Below are 17,569 nucleotides of genomic sequence, written 5' to 3'. Positions count from 1 at the left end.
ATGTGACAATCATGCTGGCGACTCGGGTGTGCCGTAGGATGTTATGTTTTTTTCTAACACAAACTAATGTTTTAATGTCTGTAAATGAACTGTGCAGATAATTCAGTATATGGAAATCACATAAGCACATTTGTTGATAATTCTGAAGTATGGTGGAAACAAATATTTTAATACAATCAAAACAAATCCATACACTAGGTGATAACAGTTCCACCCATTATCATCGGTGCGCTGTATACTTTTATCAGTAAAGCTGTATCTCTGGGCAAATGTAATGACCATTTCAATTGAAGATGTGTTGTCTGTAATAGCAGTGCACTACCATAGCATTCATTCTTCATTTTGCCCCAAGCCACGCTATTTTACACCACTACACACCACTGCACTCTACTCTGCACCATTCCAAACTATACTACTCCACTACTACTTTTGTTGAGCGCGACTGCTGCCCTTAGGCGTCCATTGCACTCTTCACCACTGCACTCTTCGCCACACGATTCTGCTTTGCACCACTGCACTCTACAACTCTTTTTTCTACTCTGAAACAATCTACTCTATGCCACTGCACTATACACACCTCAAATCCACTCTGCGCCATTCCACTGCATGCCACCCTACTCTACACCATTGCAATCTACCCAAAGCCACTCCACTGTACCCCACTGCACTCTACACCACTCTATTCTTCACTGCTGCATTCTATGCCACTGCACTCTACACCAAGGCACTCTACACCACTTTACTCAAACCAATAAACTCTAAGCTACTGCACTCTGTCAGTCTACTCTGCACCACTGCACTCTACGCCACTATACTCTATTCTGCAACACTCTACGCCACAGTACTCTATGCCAGTCTACTCTATACCATTGCCCTCTACATCATTTTACTCTGCACCACTCTACACCACTGCATTCTACAATAATGCACTCTATGCCACTTTGCTCTGCACACTGCACTCTCCAGCACTCTTCTCTGCAACACTGCACTCACTTCCACTGAACTCTATGCCACTCTACTCTGCACCACTGTACTCCGTGTCACTACTCTCTATGCCACAGCACTCTACTCTGCACCACTTTACTCTATGCCACTCGACTACACTCTACGCCAGTGCACTCTATGCCCCTACACTCAATGCCTATCCACTCTACGCCACTCTAATGTATTGTGCACCACTGCACTCTATGACACTCCACTCTATGACACTCCCCTCTACGCTACTTCACTCTGGGCCTCTCTGCTCTGCACCACTCTACTCTGCGCCAATGCCCTTTATGCCACTGTACTCTATGATACTCCACTCTATGACACTCCCCTCTATGCCACTTCACTCTGTGCCTCTCTGCTCTGCACCACTCTACTCTGTGCCAATGCGCTCTATGCCACTGCACTCTATGACACTGCACTCTGTGACACTCTACTCTACAAGATTGCACTCTTCGTCACTGAACATACCGCCACTCTACTCTGCATCACTGCACTCTATCCCTCTGTGGTCTATGCCAATGCTCTCTACATCACTGCACTTGACTGTACACCACTCAACTCTTCTGCACTCTACAACAATGCACTCTACACCACTGCAATCAATGCCACTGTAATCTATTCGGCACCACTGCACTCTACACCACTCTACTCTATGCCACTGTACTTTATGCCACTCTACTCATCTCTGCACTCTACCCTGTAACACTCCGCTCTACCCTGCACCACTCCACTCTACACCACTTCACTCTACTCTGAAACAATCTACTCTACGTCACTGGACTCTACTCTGCTGCACTCTATGCCACTCAACCCCACTCTACACCACTCCACTCTATGCCATTGCATTCTATGCCACTACAATCTACCCTGCACCACTCTACTCTACATCACTGCACTCTACGCCAATGAACTCTACACCGCTTTGCTCAAAATCAATGCACTCTACACCAATCTACTTTGTACCACTATACTTTATGCTATACAGTGGCATAATGAAACTCAAGGTGGCCCCACCTGCAAAGTGCATGGAGGGGAACCCTACACTCCAGACCCAGTGAAAAGCTGTCAGCCGCCACCCGTGGAAATGAGGGGGCCCCCTTGACCTCGGGGGGCCCCCGTACCGCAGGGGCTGCAGGGGCTGTTGTTATGCCATCGATGCCATTTCACTCTAATCCACTCTACTTCACTTCACTCCATGAGTCCACTTTTGACATTTATTCCACTCTATGCTACACCACTGTACTCAACTTTTTGCCACTTTACAACACCACACCTCTTTATGACGCTCTAGATAACTCCATGCCACTATACTCCACTTGATTCTACTACACACTACTGCATTCAACTCTACTCCACTCCTCTGCTCCACTCTACACCACTCCACTCTATGCCACTCCACTGACACTTGGTGCCACTCCACTCTGCTCTACGCTACTTGACTCTACTACACTCAACGCCATTCCACCACCCTACACAACTTCACTCCATGCTACTCCACTCTACGATAATATACTCCGCTCTACGTCACTCTACCCTAAAACACCCGACTCCACCCCACGCAACACCCTCTACATCACTCCACTCTGTTCCACACCAATCCTTGACACACTATGCCACTCCACTGCTCAACATTCTACTCCACTCTGACACTCTTCTCCACTCTATGCCACTCTTCTCTATTCGATTATATGCCCTTCAACTCTATAACACTCAAATCCCTCCACGACACTCTACAACACTCTACAACACTCCTCTCTATGCCCCTCCATGACACTCAGCTCCACTTTATATCACTATATGCCACTCCACGTAACTCTACGCCACTCCATGACTCTCTATGCCACTCCATAATTGTCCACCCTTTTAGCCATGCTGAACAGCAGCCCCTCTGGTGTACAACATGGCTAAAACATATTGGCAAACCAATACCTCTTGCAACAGCAAGACCTATTGGCTTCACCAGTGCTAGTTTGCTTAGCTCAGTGCAACACCCTAAGTGCAACAGGTATTATGAAATGTTGCTCCTGTGTTCACCGTGCCCAAGGACTCAACTTATACCTTTCTGACATGCCCTAAGCGGGTTGAGTTTGGCTGGGGTTTTGTGTGTTCCTATCTGGGGAGGACCTGTCTTGGATGTCCAGGCTTCACTCTTCCTACTGGAGCAGGACCAAGAATGATTTGCATATGGGAGGTCTCTGCCTAGAGTGGTATAGTGGTTGAAAAATTATGGAGTTGATTGTGCCTGGTGTGATCGGCAGTAGATGAGATAAATGTAAGCATTGCTGTTTGTTGCTCTACGTTCAGAGCAGCAACCTGTAGGAGGTGAGGAGTAGGATGTCTCTTTTCCAGGGCTCAAGTCGGGGGTCCACGCGGGTGGACGGCGTCCCCCCACTCTTTTCACAGGGTGGACGCCGTCCCCTCTTCCAAGAAGCTGGGGCCCATAGAAATATGCTGAACGTTTCCCAATGTAAATTTCAGACACCGGGACACGTTTAGCACGTGACGTCATCAGTCCCCCCACTTCTTTTTATAGGACTTGTGCCCTGCTCTTTTCGGTTGCAGCTGGGCCAAACACATATGTCTAGATTGAAAGGCTATCGGCACCCATTTTGTTCAAGTTTCCTCCTGGCTGGGAGGTAGCTGGAGCCCAGCACCGTAATGCCAATGCCATTGAGGAAACAAAGACATGTTCCTAAGGGCTAAACTAAGATTTGAGGGCAGGTTTTGACTTTTCCAAGCTGTGTATATGTGTGATCTGCATAAGCTGAATATTGGATGTATCTGTCTAGACAAGTTATTACACTAATATTTATTTATCCAGCACTTACTACTAAGTGCTTATTACTAACTAAACGTGCCATTTTAAAAACCCTTAGAATAATTAAATAGTGAGGAAAATGGTATTGTGGTAAGCTAAAGTCTTGAAGTTTGCACACAGCTCCTTAATGCAGGCGCATAAATAACTAAGTTTCATTATAATGGTTTTAACTTGTGACAGGCAGGTAACACAAGGATCTCTGAAAAAAAAGTAATAACCAACTGAGCAATGCGGATAATATACATATCCGTTGTCTGCGAGTTGCGCTCAATGCTTTGCAGCAGGCACATTAGCCTTCAATTCTATGTTATGAGTCAAACCAGTGACTAGACTGAACCAAGATCTCTTCAGCAATGCATTAACCACCATAGCTAACCTAACGCCTTTATAGCCTGAAGATTGCTATAAGCACAAAGATCTCTGCAAAAGGTCCTTTAACCCCAATAAAATATTTTCAAATGCAGCCTTTTTGACACCAATTAAGTAAAACATAACTAACACATTTGTCATTGTTGCCAATTTCTTCAGAGTCGAAGTAAAAATATATATTATATATAAAAGAACTATCAGACTCTGGTCTTCATGAATTCGCCCACTTTCAGCTTTCACCACTTGGCACCCGATTTATGGTATCCTTGAGTACATTTTCTAAATTTCCACACTGATCAAATGAGTAAAAGCAGTAATAATATTTGCATCCACTATTTAGCAACCACATACATGTGGTCAGTTGCTTAATTTATTCACAGGGTCTGCTACCAAGCTAAGAGCACAACCGATCAGATGGCTCTATCCAAGTAAATTGTAAGATCTCTCAAGTGGGTCATTTTTTTAAAGAGGCATGAAGTAAGAATCTAGCATGATGCAATATAGGGCATAAAGTAAAAAGCAAGCGTAATGTAACAAATAGAAATAAAGCAGCAAGCAAGTATGGTGTAACAAATTAGCACTAATAGGCACCCCAGCATGATGAAACAAGCAAGCACAAGGAAACAAGCAAATCTGATGTAACAAGCAGCAATGAAGAAAAAAGCACCAGATAGATAAGAATGAGGTAACATGAATAATGTAGCAAACTGATATGTGATCTAACAAACAAACATGAAGTAACAAAATGAAATAATCTCACAGGAAAGCATGATGTAACAAAAGAGTCTGATGTAACAAGTGCTCATAAAGCACCCTGCAAGGGTGAAATAAGAAACAGCACACCCACTTTACAAAACAGAAGCACGTTATCTCAAACAAGCATCACCTCTTGAGACACTTACATTTCTAATGTGTGCAGTTCAACCACAATAAATGAACTAAACAAATAAACATGGGCAATGACTGCAGACCATACAGTCAGCCAGTGCTGAGCAACTCTCTACTTGCCAATTGGTGTGCCCGGCATTTTAAGTGCTGACTCTGCCTTCCGACCAGAGCCAGTGCTAGTGTCCCAGCCCTTGCAGCAGCTTTACTGATGTTATTGATTATGCCATTTGTGATGTCATATGTGACATCACGTGTAAGGTTATAAGCAGTGGTTAATTTATAATAAAAAAATGCTGGGGCTCTCGTCAGGAGGCAGCTTGCACCGGCCCATTTTACCTGTTAGCACCACCTAAAACAAATCCAACAAACCAACTATTAACCATGAAAGTGGGTAGAGAATGTGGCATAATGGCCAGAGCTGCTGACTTCAGAGCCCAGAAACCAGGTTTGAGGCTCCGCGTCAGCTCAACATCCTGTGATTCTGGACAAATCACTAAATCTCCCTGTAAATGAATGTGTCCTTAACTGGTGCTCATGAAAAGCGCTGGTGCTGATGATTACATACCGGTGCTGAGCACCGGAAAGCACAAGCTCAAATTAATCACTGGTTATAAGCCACACATAGGAGTGAGCTGCAGTTTTTACTTATTTGTATGCCATGGGACTGAACATTAATATGGCCTAATACCATGCTATTTAGTGCTACTGTTGTAACATACCTACATTTATACACTACTGCAGTGCAAAGGTCAAATTCAAGTTTTTACCACAGAAAGTTGAAAGGGTGAAAACATTGTTTGTACTGCCTCACAGACTGGCTGTAACAATTACTTTACACAGGTAAACAACTGTCCAAACAGTCATGCTATCTCTTCAGTGCGAACTTACCCCATTACTTATAGGTTTGGTTAAATACCATATTCCATATTCGCCTCTTGTGAGTCATGACCCTCCCCCAATGTCAACACTGGTAATAAATAGCATATCACACACTGCATATCTACTCTGCATATATGCACACTACACAGAGTAAAACGAAGCAGAGCAAAGAATTAGAGAAGCAACTGGGCACATTTCATCCACATTTCAAGAGTGGTGTCCATTAATTTTCCTCCAGTATCGTCTATGTGCCAAACACGACATGATTTCAAGAGAGTGTGTGATTCTATCCCACATGTAAAATAGAAATAAAATGCATTCTAATGAGAACCCGAGATAATAAGTAAGTTTCTGTCTCTGAAGCACGCAGGTGGCCTGGTGCTAAAATAGCACCCTGCTTAAGGGGACGCTGTTGCTTTAACAGCTGTCAGAGCCATGGGGCTCGAGGCAATGTTTTTGCAGCCCCTGGGCCACTCAGTAAAGCTGTCTCTTCCAGCATCAATAAATCCGTCAAGCTTCCTTCATTTTTTTTCAAACATCACAAACTAGGGCCACCGTGAAATTGTAGAACTACTAAAGGAGAATTTCCTAAATGTGAGGGCCTGGGGCACCACTACATTCTGTCACCTTTTGGCCTCTCTGTAACACACCCTAAGCCCTGGGCTAATCACAAAATGGGGCTTGGTGTGAGCAGCTCCCACGAGGAACTGGTGGGATGAGTGCCCGCGAGCCAAGGTGCTGGTGCGCGTGCGGCCGAGGGGTCGGCGGCTTCTGAGCAGATCCTTAGAATTAAGTTGCTGGCAGAGTGATAATCTCTCTCATATGTATGCAAGAAGGTGCTAACAGAGCGACCAATTAAATGCAAGTGTGGTGCCAGGAAAACCATTGAACCTTAACGTAGTCTGACTTTCTCCTGGTAATCTCATCATGAGAGCAGGAAGCCGCGGTATCTGCGGGGTTATCGCACTCCCACCCTCATATTAATGGAGTGCCAGGATTGCAGGCCTTTTGTTTTTGTTTTTTTTGTTTGAGATTCTTTTTTACCACATACTATAAAAAACTGAAGCCAGAGAACTTCATGTTACCGGCTCAATACCACAATATCCTGGCTTTTCAGTCGCACACCAAGGCCCATATTACACTAAGCCCCATGAGGGTTCAAACCGTTTTAATGCGCCCTGAGGCACTTGGGTATTAAAGAAGGGGGCACAGACGCTGCTGTAGCCACGTCAGTAATACAAAGTGTGCTGGCGCTACATGTACACCGCAGTGATGTTCCCTCATTTACATGTGGGTGTGGCACTGTGGGCCCAGACACACTCGGAAACACATTGCGTCTGCTTCTATACAAGTTACACATGCAAGAGCAGCAGCAAAGGAATTCTCAGGAGACATTGACTGTGTGCCACATGGAGGTGATGCACACTTAGGGCCAGATTGACCGATTTCTCACGCAGCGCAGTGCTGTAGCTGCAAATGCTGTGCTGCGTGAGAAGGAGAGAGCACCACATTTACTGAAATATGGCATTCTCCTCCCCACTAGTACCGGTACTGAAATGTAAATGTAAATGTAAATGTAGTGTATTTTGTAAAGCGCACAGCTGCCCCAACGGGGCGTCCCGGCGCTGTATAACGCTGTGGAACCCTTCCTGGCTCTCCCTGTGAGATGCCTCTGCTGGGCACCCCCAAGGTGAAGCCAGGCATCCCAGTGTTGTAGGGGCCGTTGTGGAGATTAAGCAAGCTATTGCCCAGAGTTGCAGCGTGGGACCCATGATTAGAATAGGCGCTGATGCGAGAATTATCGAGTCAGCGGACATTGAGCCCAAGACCCTGCCGCGTCGGGACTTGAAACCTGGTCCCGGGCCTGATCTCTGTTTCAGAGTCTGCCGCTCTAACCAGTGAGCCACACTACTCAAATTAGCTGCGGTGAGCCACGGGTCACCTTTGCACCATAGTACAAGTGTGTCTCTGTGAGTCAAGCATAGGGTTTGTACTGGAAGGATACCCTTCCAGTATAAAATAAGATGCTTAGACTAATTTTTTTTTTAATGTTCCTGCTTTGTATGTGTGCTGTACAGTGCAGCACACATGCGAAATCGCAAAATAAAAGGGAAAAAAAGCATTTCTCCTTCATAGCACCTGGTTGAAGGGTGTGCTATTTTGTGACACTAAACCCTGTCTCCTTTATTCAGTAAAATTGGGTTTAGCATCAGAAACCATGGGTGGTTGCATCAGAACACCCATGCACCACCCATGGTACGCCCCCTTGTTGCTAACTAATGCAAAGCAGCACTATGCACTGCTTCACGTTACTTTCACGTTATTTCTAGCACTGGAAAGAAAATCGGACAAAAAGATGTTGTGCTAATTTACAAAGCCGCACAAAATTTGGGAAATCTTCCCCGTAGGTACTCCCAAGCCCCAATGGTACTCCGTGATTGGAAATGAAAGTTCCTTGAACCCCCAAGAATTGCTTGCACTCACCTACAGGGGATGTATGTTGTTATAACGTATGCTTTTACCACGCATGCCTTTACCACGCAGGTTTTACAACGCAAGTCGTTACAACGACTTGCGTTGGGGGGTGCTGGATAGTGGAATAGTTTAATTAACTATTTCAACTCCAGTCCCCGTGGAAAGTAGGGAGGGTTTTGGATAGTAAATTAAACTATTCCCTATCCTACAGCGCCCCCCAGCGCAAGTCGTTGTAACGACTTGCTTTGTAATACCTGCGTGGTAAAGGTACTGCGTTGTAAAAGTTGCGTGGTAAAGGATGGGGTTCTCTATCCCAATTTCAAATGCAGTCTGCATTTCTGCCTGCACAGAGAAAGGCAAAGCAGAGGCTTCAAGCAGCTGGTCTGTCTTTCACTAATGTGATTTTACCAGTGCATCATCACGGTGACGCCTGCGCTGGGAAAAGCGCTTTTGTTGTGATACGGCGCAATGATGCATTCTGCTACAGCAAAGCGTGACAGTATACAGTTTGCATAGTAACGTACATTTCAAAGAGAAGAAATGCTCTGTGCGAACCAATGCCATGCTGGATGGAGGCTTGCAAGACATTTTACACAGGGCTCAGGCTTGATTGAAGCGAGTTATTGCAAACTTGCCTAATGAGAACTTTCCAATAATTTTGCACATTTCACTTAATGCAAAATTCAGGAATGTTTGTGAATTTTGTTGGTCTATCAAAAAGGGGGCTACGTCCTACTGCCAATTGACCTGTGAGCTTTACAGGGGCAAAATCAGTCATTTTCGATCTCAAAAGTACTTTTAGGTCTGAAAATGGCTTTGAGAATCTGGCATGTGTTCACGGGAGCGCACGTGCTGCCAGGACGTAAATCCACAAGAAAGGTCTGCCTGTGCGCGGAGTGTCTGCTGAATGAACGCGCGCGATGCACAGCCCCACACCCCAGGAATGCTCGGTTGCTCTCAGTGGCCCCCACCGCCACAGACCGCCTTTACTGCGTCTATTCGTCAGAGCTGTCAGCGGTGTTTAGAGCCAGAGCCGGCCCGCCACTCGAGCACGCTGCAGCTCCCATTATGAAGTGCAACCCCAGCCCAGACACCCGCGAGGGGGAACCCCGTTTACAGTGTGTGTCGGTGCAGGGAAGGAAACGGGACAAGCTGCCAAAGTGAATGGCACTTAAAAAAATAGCAAAAAATACGTCTAGCGTAGCCTGGCTATGCCTGCAAAGGCTAGCTTCTCAGCAACCTTTCACCCCGTGCGTGCCTTTTCCACTTCTGCGGGGCCGCCTGCCCTCATTAAACTTCCCATAAAACCTGAGCATTCCATGCAGGTTGACTTTGCGTTTCATTTTTTTTTTTTGCTTTGCTTTGTAGTAGGTCGACGGCGCTTTTCCTCGTAAGAAAACTCTGTAAGGAGAGAGGCCTGTGCTGAGGGTGTTCACGAACTATTACATTTTAATAAAATAAGTCCGAAATAAAAGCAGCAAAGCGAGTTTACAGGCTCAATAAAAGGGCGATGGCCTCTTTTCTTTGCCAAGTGTGTTTGTGTTTGAGTGGAAACGCCAAACAAAGAGCCTTATTTCACCTTTTTACAAATAGATAATAAAAACCCACTCCCCTCCCCAGATGCACTCAAAAACTGAGACTTAGCGCACTGCACCCTCCCAATTTACTGTGAAACAAAGACACCTAGGGCAATGCACACTTTCCTCTCGGTGAGGCCTAGCCGCCACTACATCTTTCCTCAAAGTGAGGGCTAACCCATAACCTATTTCCTCTCTGTGAGGCATAGCGCGCTGCACCAGCTTTCCCGACAGTGAGAACTAGGGAATTAACTTTTGCCTCTAGGGGGTGGGGGGGGGGCAAAGGGGGTGCTAGGGCTGGGCACTGCACCCTCTTTCCTCACTAGTGGACTGATGTGCCTCTTTCACTGAGAGATCCAACTCGCTGCACCCTCTTTTACTGGTGGGCCCATGACACTGTCGCCCCCCCCTTAGCCCACGTCGAGGTGACACATAGTGTTTCGCATCAATTCCCCAAACTTTGGCGTTGAGTGTGCCCAGCCTTCCGCCTAGAAGAGAACCGGGCCTTCGCTTCAGAAGCGCCATGGAGCACACGCAGCTACCGGTTCCCTTATGTCAGTGTTACTGTTCATATATAGTCTAACAACTGTTTACTATTTAAGTGCACGTCCGCATTCCAACTATTTTTTGAATGGCTTCCTCAATACAAATCTTTCTCCTTATAGAACCATGACCAGGGGTCCAGCTTTATTTTGGGCTGGTATTTTGTTTGACTGTGGACGCCATAACGCGCTCTGTTGTGATGAGAACCATGAGCGTCATCTCACCGGAGGGTCACGTGGCCCGGCCCGGGCACTCTGCTGTGTGGAGTGAAGTGTCTGCAGCAGAATGGATGCTCGCCCGGAGATCCTCTTCACCCCGCCTGGCAGCTCCACCCTACAAAGAAGGGTCGCCTCACCTTCCTATTCATATATGAATTCAGACCGTCGCCATGGAAACTGCAGATGCACAGGAACATAATCAAAGCAGAGGGGGATCTTAGGCCACGTGTATTAGGAATATGCGTCGAGCAAAAAGTCCTCTAGGAAGAACAGATGTTCCTGGTGACAGACGCTACTCGTGAGGAACGGCGCAGTTCCTTGTTTAAAATCTGGCGAACAGAGTGACTCCTTGGTCTGCCAAGCATGAGAAATTCTTTTCAGTGTTTATTTCTTTAAATGTCATTTCCGGGTGCAAAGGTCAGTCCTTGTGATTAGCGCAGATGCCTGGGAATAGGCGGGTTTTGTGGTCCTTATCAGGCCTTTCCTGAATGAAAGGAATGATCCTGTGGAAGTTCAAAGTGACCAGTTGCAAATGGTTTTCACTCGATCAAGTTGAGGTCATTTGGGTTTTTGCACGTTTAACGGAGTCTGAGTTCCCAAAAACACACATGTCCTACAACTGGAAATTGTAGGAATAATTTAAGCTGGTCACCTAGAATTTTCCAAAAAGGAAAGATTTAGACGACTCCTCAAAACATGACTTTGACCTTTCACCTGGTCTAACTGGACTGAAAAAGTGATTGCAACTTCTCATAAATTCGATCCCACCACACACCACACTGCGCCAAATCATGACACGGATGGACTTCATCCATTTCATGAGTAATTAGTGATCAATGTCTAAATGGAATGGGTACCAGTGATGCCTTGGGCCCTGATGCAATGAAAGAGACTGGGTCCTGCATCCCCAAATGAGTAGAAAATAAGAGCCATATTTGAGACGCAATGGCCCCTCGAGCAATTGAGACATGGTGTCACTCAACTTGCAGAGCTAACAACATCCATGGTCTTGTCTAGAAACCCATATAATGCAACAAGATTCAGTTAAAACCACTTGAAACCATTTGTGACAGGTTAGATGGGATGTCCATCTGAAAAAGCATCATTACATATCATCAGTACAGCTAGGCTAGGCCAGACAGGCCTCAGTGAGCTGGTTTGTCAAAGCGCATATACACCCCTGTATCACTCCGTATGCAAAGATATTCTCTCATTCAGTTATACAAGTCCACAATGGGAATACATAATTACGAAACAGCTCTGACCTCTGGGCTAATGGCAGATTAAATATCCTGAAACATGAACATCGTGCAGCTCTGGCAACTCCAAAAAGCCAATAATGTGCTGCTCTTTCTCAATAATGTCAAGGCCGGGAGGGGAGTTAATGACTGCTCTGGTCGATGCTGCACTCTCAGATGTGGCCTCAGAATCCTCTCTCCAAAGCAACAGCACAGAATCATGCCCACAATAGGCACAGTCACTTGCTAAAAGCCAGGAGAAACAGGGATAGCCAACACTCCACCTTCCTTACTCTCACCCCAATCATAAATGATCTACTTTGTGATCTCCCAAAAAGTTTTCTTTCCTTTTTGAGGAATACACCTGGGTGGGTTAAGTACAGAGATTAAGGCCTGGGTGTGGGAATTGGTGTCAGCTTTGTACACAATAGGCAAAGACCCGGGCACCTCAGGCCCGGGGATGGGAAGCACAAGGTCGATGAACAGAGGGCGACGCTCGCGCCTGACATTAGCCCCAGAGGTCACGCACCCAACGTGACGCACGCAGCCCGCAGCGCCAACGCAGCGGCTCCACGCATGCCGCGAGCCCAGCGTGTCCACGCATGCCGCGAGCCCAGCGTGTCCTACCTGTCAGTCTTGGCGAACTTCCGGAACGCCTGCCTGGTGAGGTCGTGGTAGGACCTGTAGCTCTGCGGCTCGGCCGAGATGCCCTGCGCCCGGGTGGTCCTGGGCCCGATGTGCGGGCTGGTGGGCATGGGCAGCACGGACTGGTACTTGTGCAGCTTGCGCTTGAGCTCCTGGATCTCCTCGTCCTTGTCGGCCAGCCGGCTCTCCAGGTCCTTGATCCGCTCCTCCTTCAGCATCAGGATCCGGGCGAAGTCCTCCTCCAGGTCGCTCATCTTCTCGCCCGGCAGGAACTTTGCGATGCCAGAGGGGGTCTGAGGGGAGCGCCGGGCGCGGGGACAGCCTGGCAGCGGCTGCAGGTGATGGGGAGAGAGGTGGGGCGGCGGAGAGGCAGCGCTGCCACTGAGGGGAGGTGAGGGGCTATCTTCGATCCGCTCACTCCCTGCTGCCGTGAATGGGCTGGAGCGGAGGGGGGAGGGCGGCGGGGGGAGCAGAGGAGCCTGAGTGCTGTGCAGCCGGGATGGGGAGTGAGTGCTGCTAATCCGCCGGGACCTCTCCCGGGACTGGCCGATTAGCTTTCATTGAGAAACCAATTAGAGCTGCCCTCGCCCCCCGGGGAGCCGGGGAGATATTCCGGGAAGAGTCCTCCGGAGCATGGAGCTGCCAGGCTGGGTCAGGGCAGCCCCCCCACTTCCAACACACGGGGCGCACGGGAGGGCTTCGTGACACTTTCAGAGACTTTAATCCTGGAAATAGAAGCGATCAGCATGTGATCCCGGGCGCCGCAGCCCCTCCCTGTAACCGGATCCCGGGACGGGGCGATCGCAGAGGCAAGCCCTTCATGTGCCGCACGGGAGCGCGTCCCCCCCACCGATGCTGCCGGAGCGGGCAGTCCAGTGGAAGTCAGCCGGCTGGGATCTGCGCCCGGAGGTCCCCGCCTTCCTCGCCGGTCTCCTCTGCCCGATCCCCTGGTCCGGCGGGATCCGCCGAGCACAGCTGAGGGTCTGTGGGAAGAAACTCCTGCAGCGGGCGCTGCGACTGACAGGCGGCCACGGCCAGGCGCACAAATATGGTGATGAGCCGAAAGTTGACGGAAGTAGTGGCACGGGGTGTGAGAGCTGATAGTGTAGACGGGGGGCGAGGAGTCCCGGCAGCGGGTCCAGGCACAGCTCCGAGGCTGGGCGTCTTGTGAGGCTACTGCCTGCCATCCATCGCGAGCCAGGACACGAGCTCCGCCTTCACGCCGAGGACTTCGCAGCGCATGCACTGCTAGGCTTGCTGCAGTCACTTTTTTCTGTCCAGACCCGTGTATTATATGAAATGATACAAAAATACTGATATGAACCATGGAAAGATGTATACGTTCTGTGGCTGTGCAAGCTTTATCTCAAGGATGTAAAAACTTAATGCTGGTGGTACTTGTTCCCGGGCAATTAATAAGCTACAATTTAAGTTGCAAATGGTCATCGCCATTCGACGTATCTTTGCGTGTGACCTAGCGTACACTTTCAACTGTGGAACTATCAGATGTTGGGTTATGATCACGGTTTATCGACTCGGTGACTTGTTTGATCTTAGACAAATCACATTGTCTCTGCATGACTCTGCACGTGTGTGCCCACAATGGACAAGTTAGGTACGACTTTATGCTGGAGCCCATCTGCAGAATAGTTTGGACTCCCATCGAACCAGATCGTCCCGCCCACCCCGTTTAGTTTTTCATCCATCCAGATCATCCCGCCCACCCCCTGTAGAGACTCCTTTCCCACTACCAGATGTAATTTGATGTTGGGGTAAATTGCTGTGGCATTCGCACGGGAGATCTCACCCTGAACACATTTTGTAATCATATCCATATATATATATATATCATTTTATATCCTTACTTTTCACGTCATCTTTCTGCCACGCGTGCCATCCGCCCGGCCGCAAAATGTGTAATGCATACATTATTATGACAGTGAACAAGTAGATCTAACTTGCATTCAGGAAGTTCCCACAGGTGGGCGCATTTATGGTTTTTTTTGAGGGTGCTTAAAAACAGGAGAGGCGCTGATAGCACAGGTAGACGAATCCTGGTTATGGCAGAACCCCAACACTTTCTTTCATCTTTCACTGACACACTCCTCCCACCTCACCTGAATTATAATCTTGGATTCTCCACATGACCCAATTGTATGATCTTTGACATAACGTATTAGCTTCCTCGCCCAATTTCCTTTACCTGCCGAATTTGGAGCAATGAAATAGCTTAAATATTGATACAAGCACTTAACAAAAATCAGGGAGCGACCTTTCCCCCCTCCTGCAATGATGGTTAGTTTCTTGTGACTTATCCCACTGATCTGAACTGGAGGGTCTGTTGTCATTGACGGATTAGAAAACCTGGGTCCCGGAGTAGCGTGCTACCTGCCGAAAAAGCGCTTCAACGCCTCGTCAGGGGTAGTAAGCGCTATATAAATGCAATACAATACAATACAATACCACCTGACTCTTTCGCTTCTCATTCATGGTATTGTGTAAGCTCGGTCAAATAATGTTATATCACCACTTAAAAATGAGGGAACGTCTTAAGTTTCCTTAGTGCACAAGATTCAATTATTAACCAATAGATCTATAACAATAGTGAATAACTTCTTGCTAAACCACCAACTCAGGGGTGTGGAGTATCATGCGACCCAACATAGAGCACTTTAACACTTTGTCAGGCGCAGTAGGAACCATTTAAATGGAATCAAAATACAACATGCCCCAGTTCACTTATTTAATTTAGAGCCAAAATTGAACTGTTAAACTAGCCAAATTCAAGAGGTAGGTGTGATATACAAATTGTATAGATCCGCGCAGGGCCCCACCATTCTGGACATCTCTTCTGAGGGGAGTTAGGTAGCTCAATCCTTGCAGACCACCCGACTCACAGTAGGTGTCCGGTGGGTAAGTGACATTTGATGAATCAGAATGCCTGATTTCTATTTCTAGCTTCACCACTTGACCAAGGTATGTGATCAGTGGAAATCACTTTTTATATATAAATCTTGTATCTACCAGAGTTCACAGCCACTTAAACTCCAGATGATGTGTATTTGGTCAGCTGAGAACCGTCAAGCTAGCAGACCAATAGTGTTAAGGCTGGCTTTTCCACCTGATCAAACAATGTCATCATGTTCACTCCCTATCCTTCAGTTCCACTAGCTGTCAACACTGGGACTGCTTTAAAACTGATTAAGATCTGGTAGCTGGCACTTTAAAATATAAGCAGTCAGACCAAGACGCTCCACCTGGCTGTAGAGTTCTATGGTGTGTGTCCTCCCAGCCTTTCCTTTTATTACATCAGCACATGTGGTAGTTTTGAATTGCAAACTGCAAAGCCTGAAAAGGCTGTTTAGATTTGGAAGTGATCGCCCTGCCTCAAACTCGCAGTAAAGCTGATCTGTTTAGAGTTGGGAGAAGTCATGGGTTTATGCCGGTGGAGCCTCAACTGGCTCCACCGTTATAAACCCTTCACCTGGCGTCACTTCCGCCTGGTCATAGTGGTGCTCACCCTTCCCTTTTCATGACAAAGCGACCAGCACTTGTTTCCCTAACAAGGACCACCATACAGAGCATGGGAGGCCCAGTTTGGAAAATGCACAATACCCCAATTCACAGACAGAAAACCCCCTGCCTGTCCGGGGCACTGATTTTAGTTTTCTGAACCCACTACAACTCTGGGAGTTTGTTTTTGGAAAACAAAAACATTTATTGAATGAGCGTATCAAACTGGCAACTGCTGAGCAAAGTAGCAGAGTGTTCTATGGAGCTACCTCAGCAGTGGTCCACTGGCAGCACAATGCCCACAGCCTGCCCGAATCTCTAAATATGGGAGCCATCTTCTACCAAATGGCAGGCCAGCAGGCTGCCTACAAGGCTTTAAAGAAGCCTTGGAGGTTTAATCACAGCTTCAAAACTTGGCCAAAGTGCTGCACCATCCTTCTAGCTCCCAAGTCTCACTTTCTATGTTTGATGACATCTTACTGCTAAAGCGAACTCTAGTTTTGTGTGAAGTTTCACATAAAGCAAACATTGATAAAGTTAATAGCGCAGGTTTGAAGTTGGTGTTGTATGCTAGATCCATTTGCATTGCTCAGCAGCAGGAAGCAAAGGAGCTGCCAGGAGCACAGAATATTATCAGCGGCTACCTTTCATTCTACCAGCGGAGCTCCTAAACAGTAGCAGATGCTGCGTATCAGCATGAAAAGGAGCAGCGGAGGGTGCTGAATGGCAGCAGTGGCTTCTTTTCATCATACCTCCATCACGGTAAGCGGCACCTGTAGCCGGGTGTAGGATAAAAAGAAGCGATTGGGCATGCTGAAAGCCAACAGTAACCCTGCTGGAGGTCTAATGTCTTCACTCCATGATGCACGCCGAAAGTCTTGCAAGTGTGTGTCTTTTGTTGCTGATCTTGAGTTAGGCTGTCATGATCTGAAAAAGAACATTGTGAGTGGAGTGGCTATTCACCACCACCCTGCATACTTTTTTCTCTCTTCTAACTCTTGTTTAACGAGTTTTGCTTTAAAGTGTGTCAATTTAGCATCAGCATTTGCACTTTGTCTATCCTCTGTCTCTGTCTTTAGATCTCTCTTCCACTTCATATCTGGTTAATTTCTAATGCCTGGAAAAAAGGGGAGGGTGGGCCTGGGAGCCGTTATTTAAACAGATCCTGCACACAGGGCTCCTAGAGAACTGTGCTGCAAGAGGGTATGCAGTTCCTAAAGTGAGAGGGAGAAAGACAGGTCTTTCTTCTTGATGGATTCACACACCCAGAGAGGTGTCATGCTTCATCATTGGGCTTTGCTCATCTTCGGGCCGGCACTGCAATACCCGATGGGCTCACTGTAAATGGGACTCTTTGCCGGAGATCTTTTTGAAGAAGCAGTGGGGTGCGTGCGGGTAGGAGGGCAAAGGAAGTGT

At 47.4% G+C, this 17,569-nt stretch overlaps 1 protein-coding gene across 1 annotated transcript in view; it reads right to left on the bottom strand.

The window, feature by feature from the left end:
* Nucleotides 1-13,782, bottom strand: part of PRKG1 (protein kinase cGMP-dependent 1) — a 2,371,600-nt gene extending 2,357,818 nt beyond the window's left edge. The window contains exon 1 of the mRNA XM_078642916.1: nucleotides 12,623-13,782. Coding sequence (XP_078499042.1) covers nucleotides 12,623-12,894 — 272 coding nt within the window. The 5' untranslated portion in view covers nucleotides 12,895-13,782. The remainder of the gene's footprint in view (nucleotides 1-12,622) is intronic.
* Between the last annotated feature and the right edge of the window lie 3,787 nt (nucleotides 13,783-17,569).

Source organism: Lissotriton helveticus, chromosome 5_1 (genome assembly GCF_964261635.1).
Source record: "Lissotriton helveticus chromosome 5_1, aLisHel1.1, whole genome shotgun sequence".
Classification (NCBI taxonomy): Eukaryota; Metazoa; Chordata; class Amphibia; order Caudata; family Salamandridae; genus Lissotriton; species Lissotriton helveticus.
The sequence above is the reverse complement of the archived record's forward strand: the minus strand, read 5'-3'. Positions and strand labels throughout refer to the sequence as shown.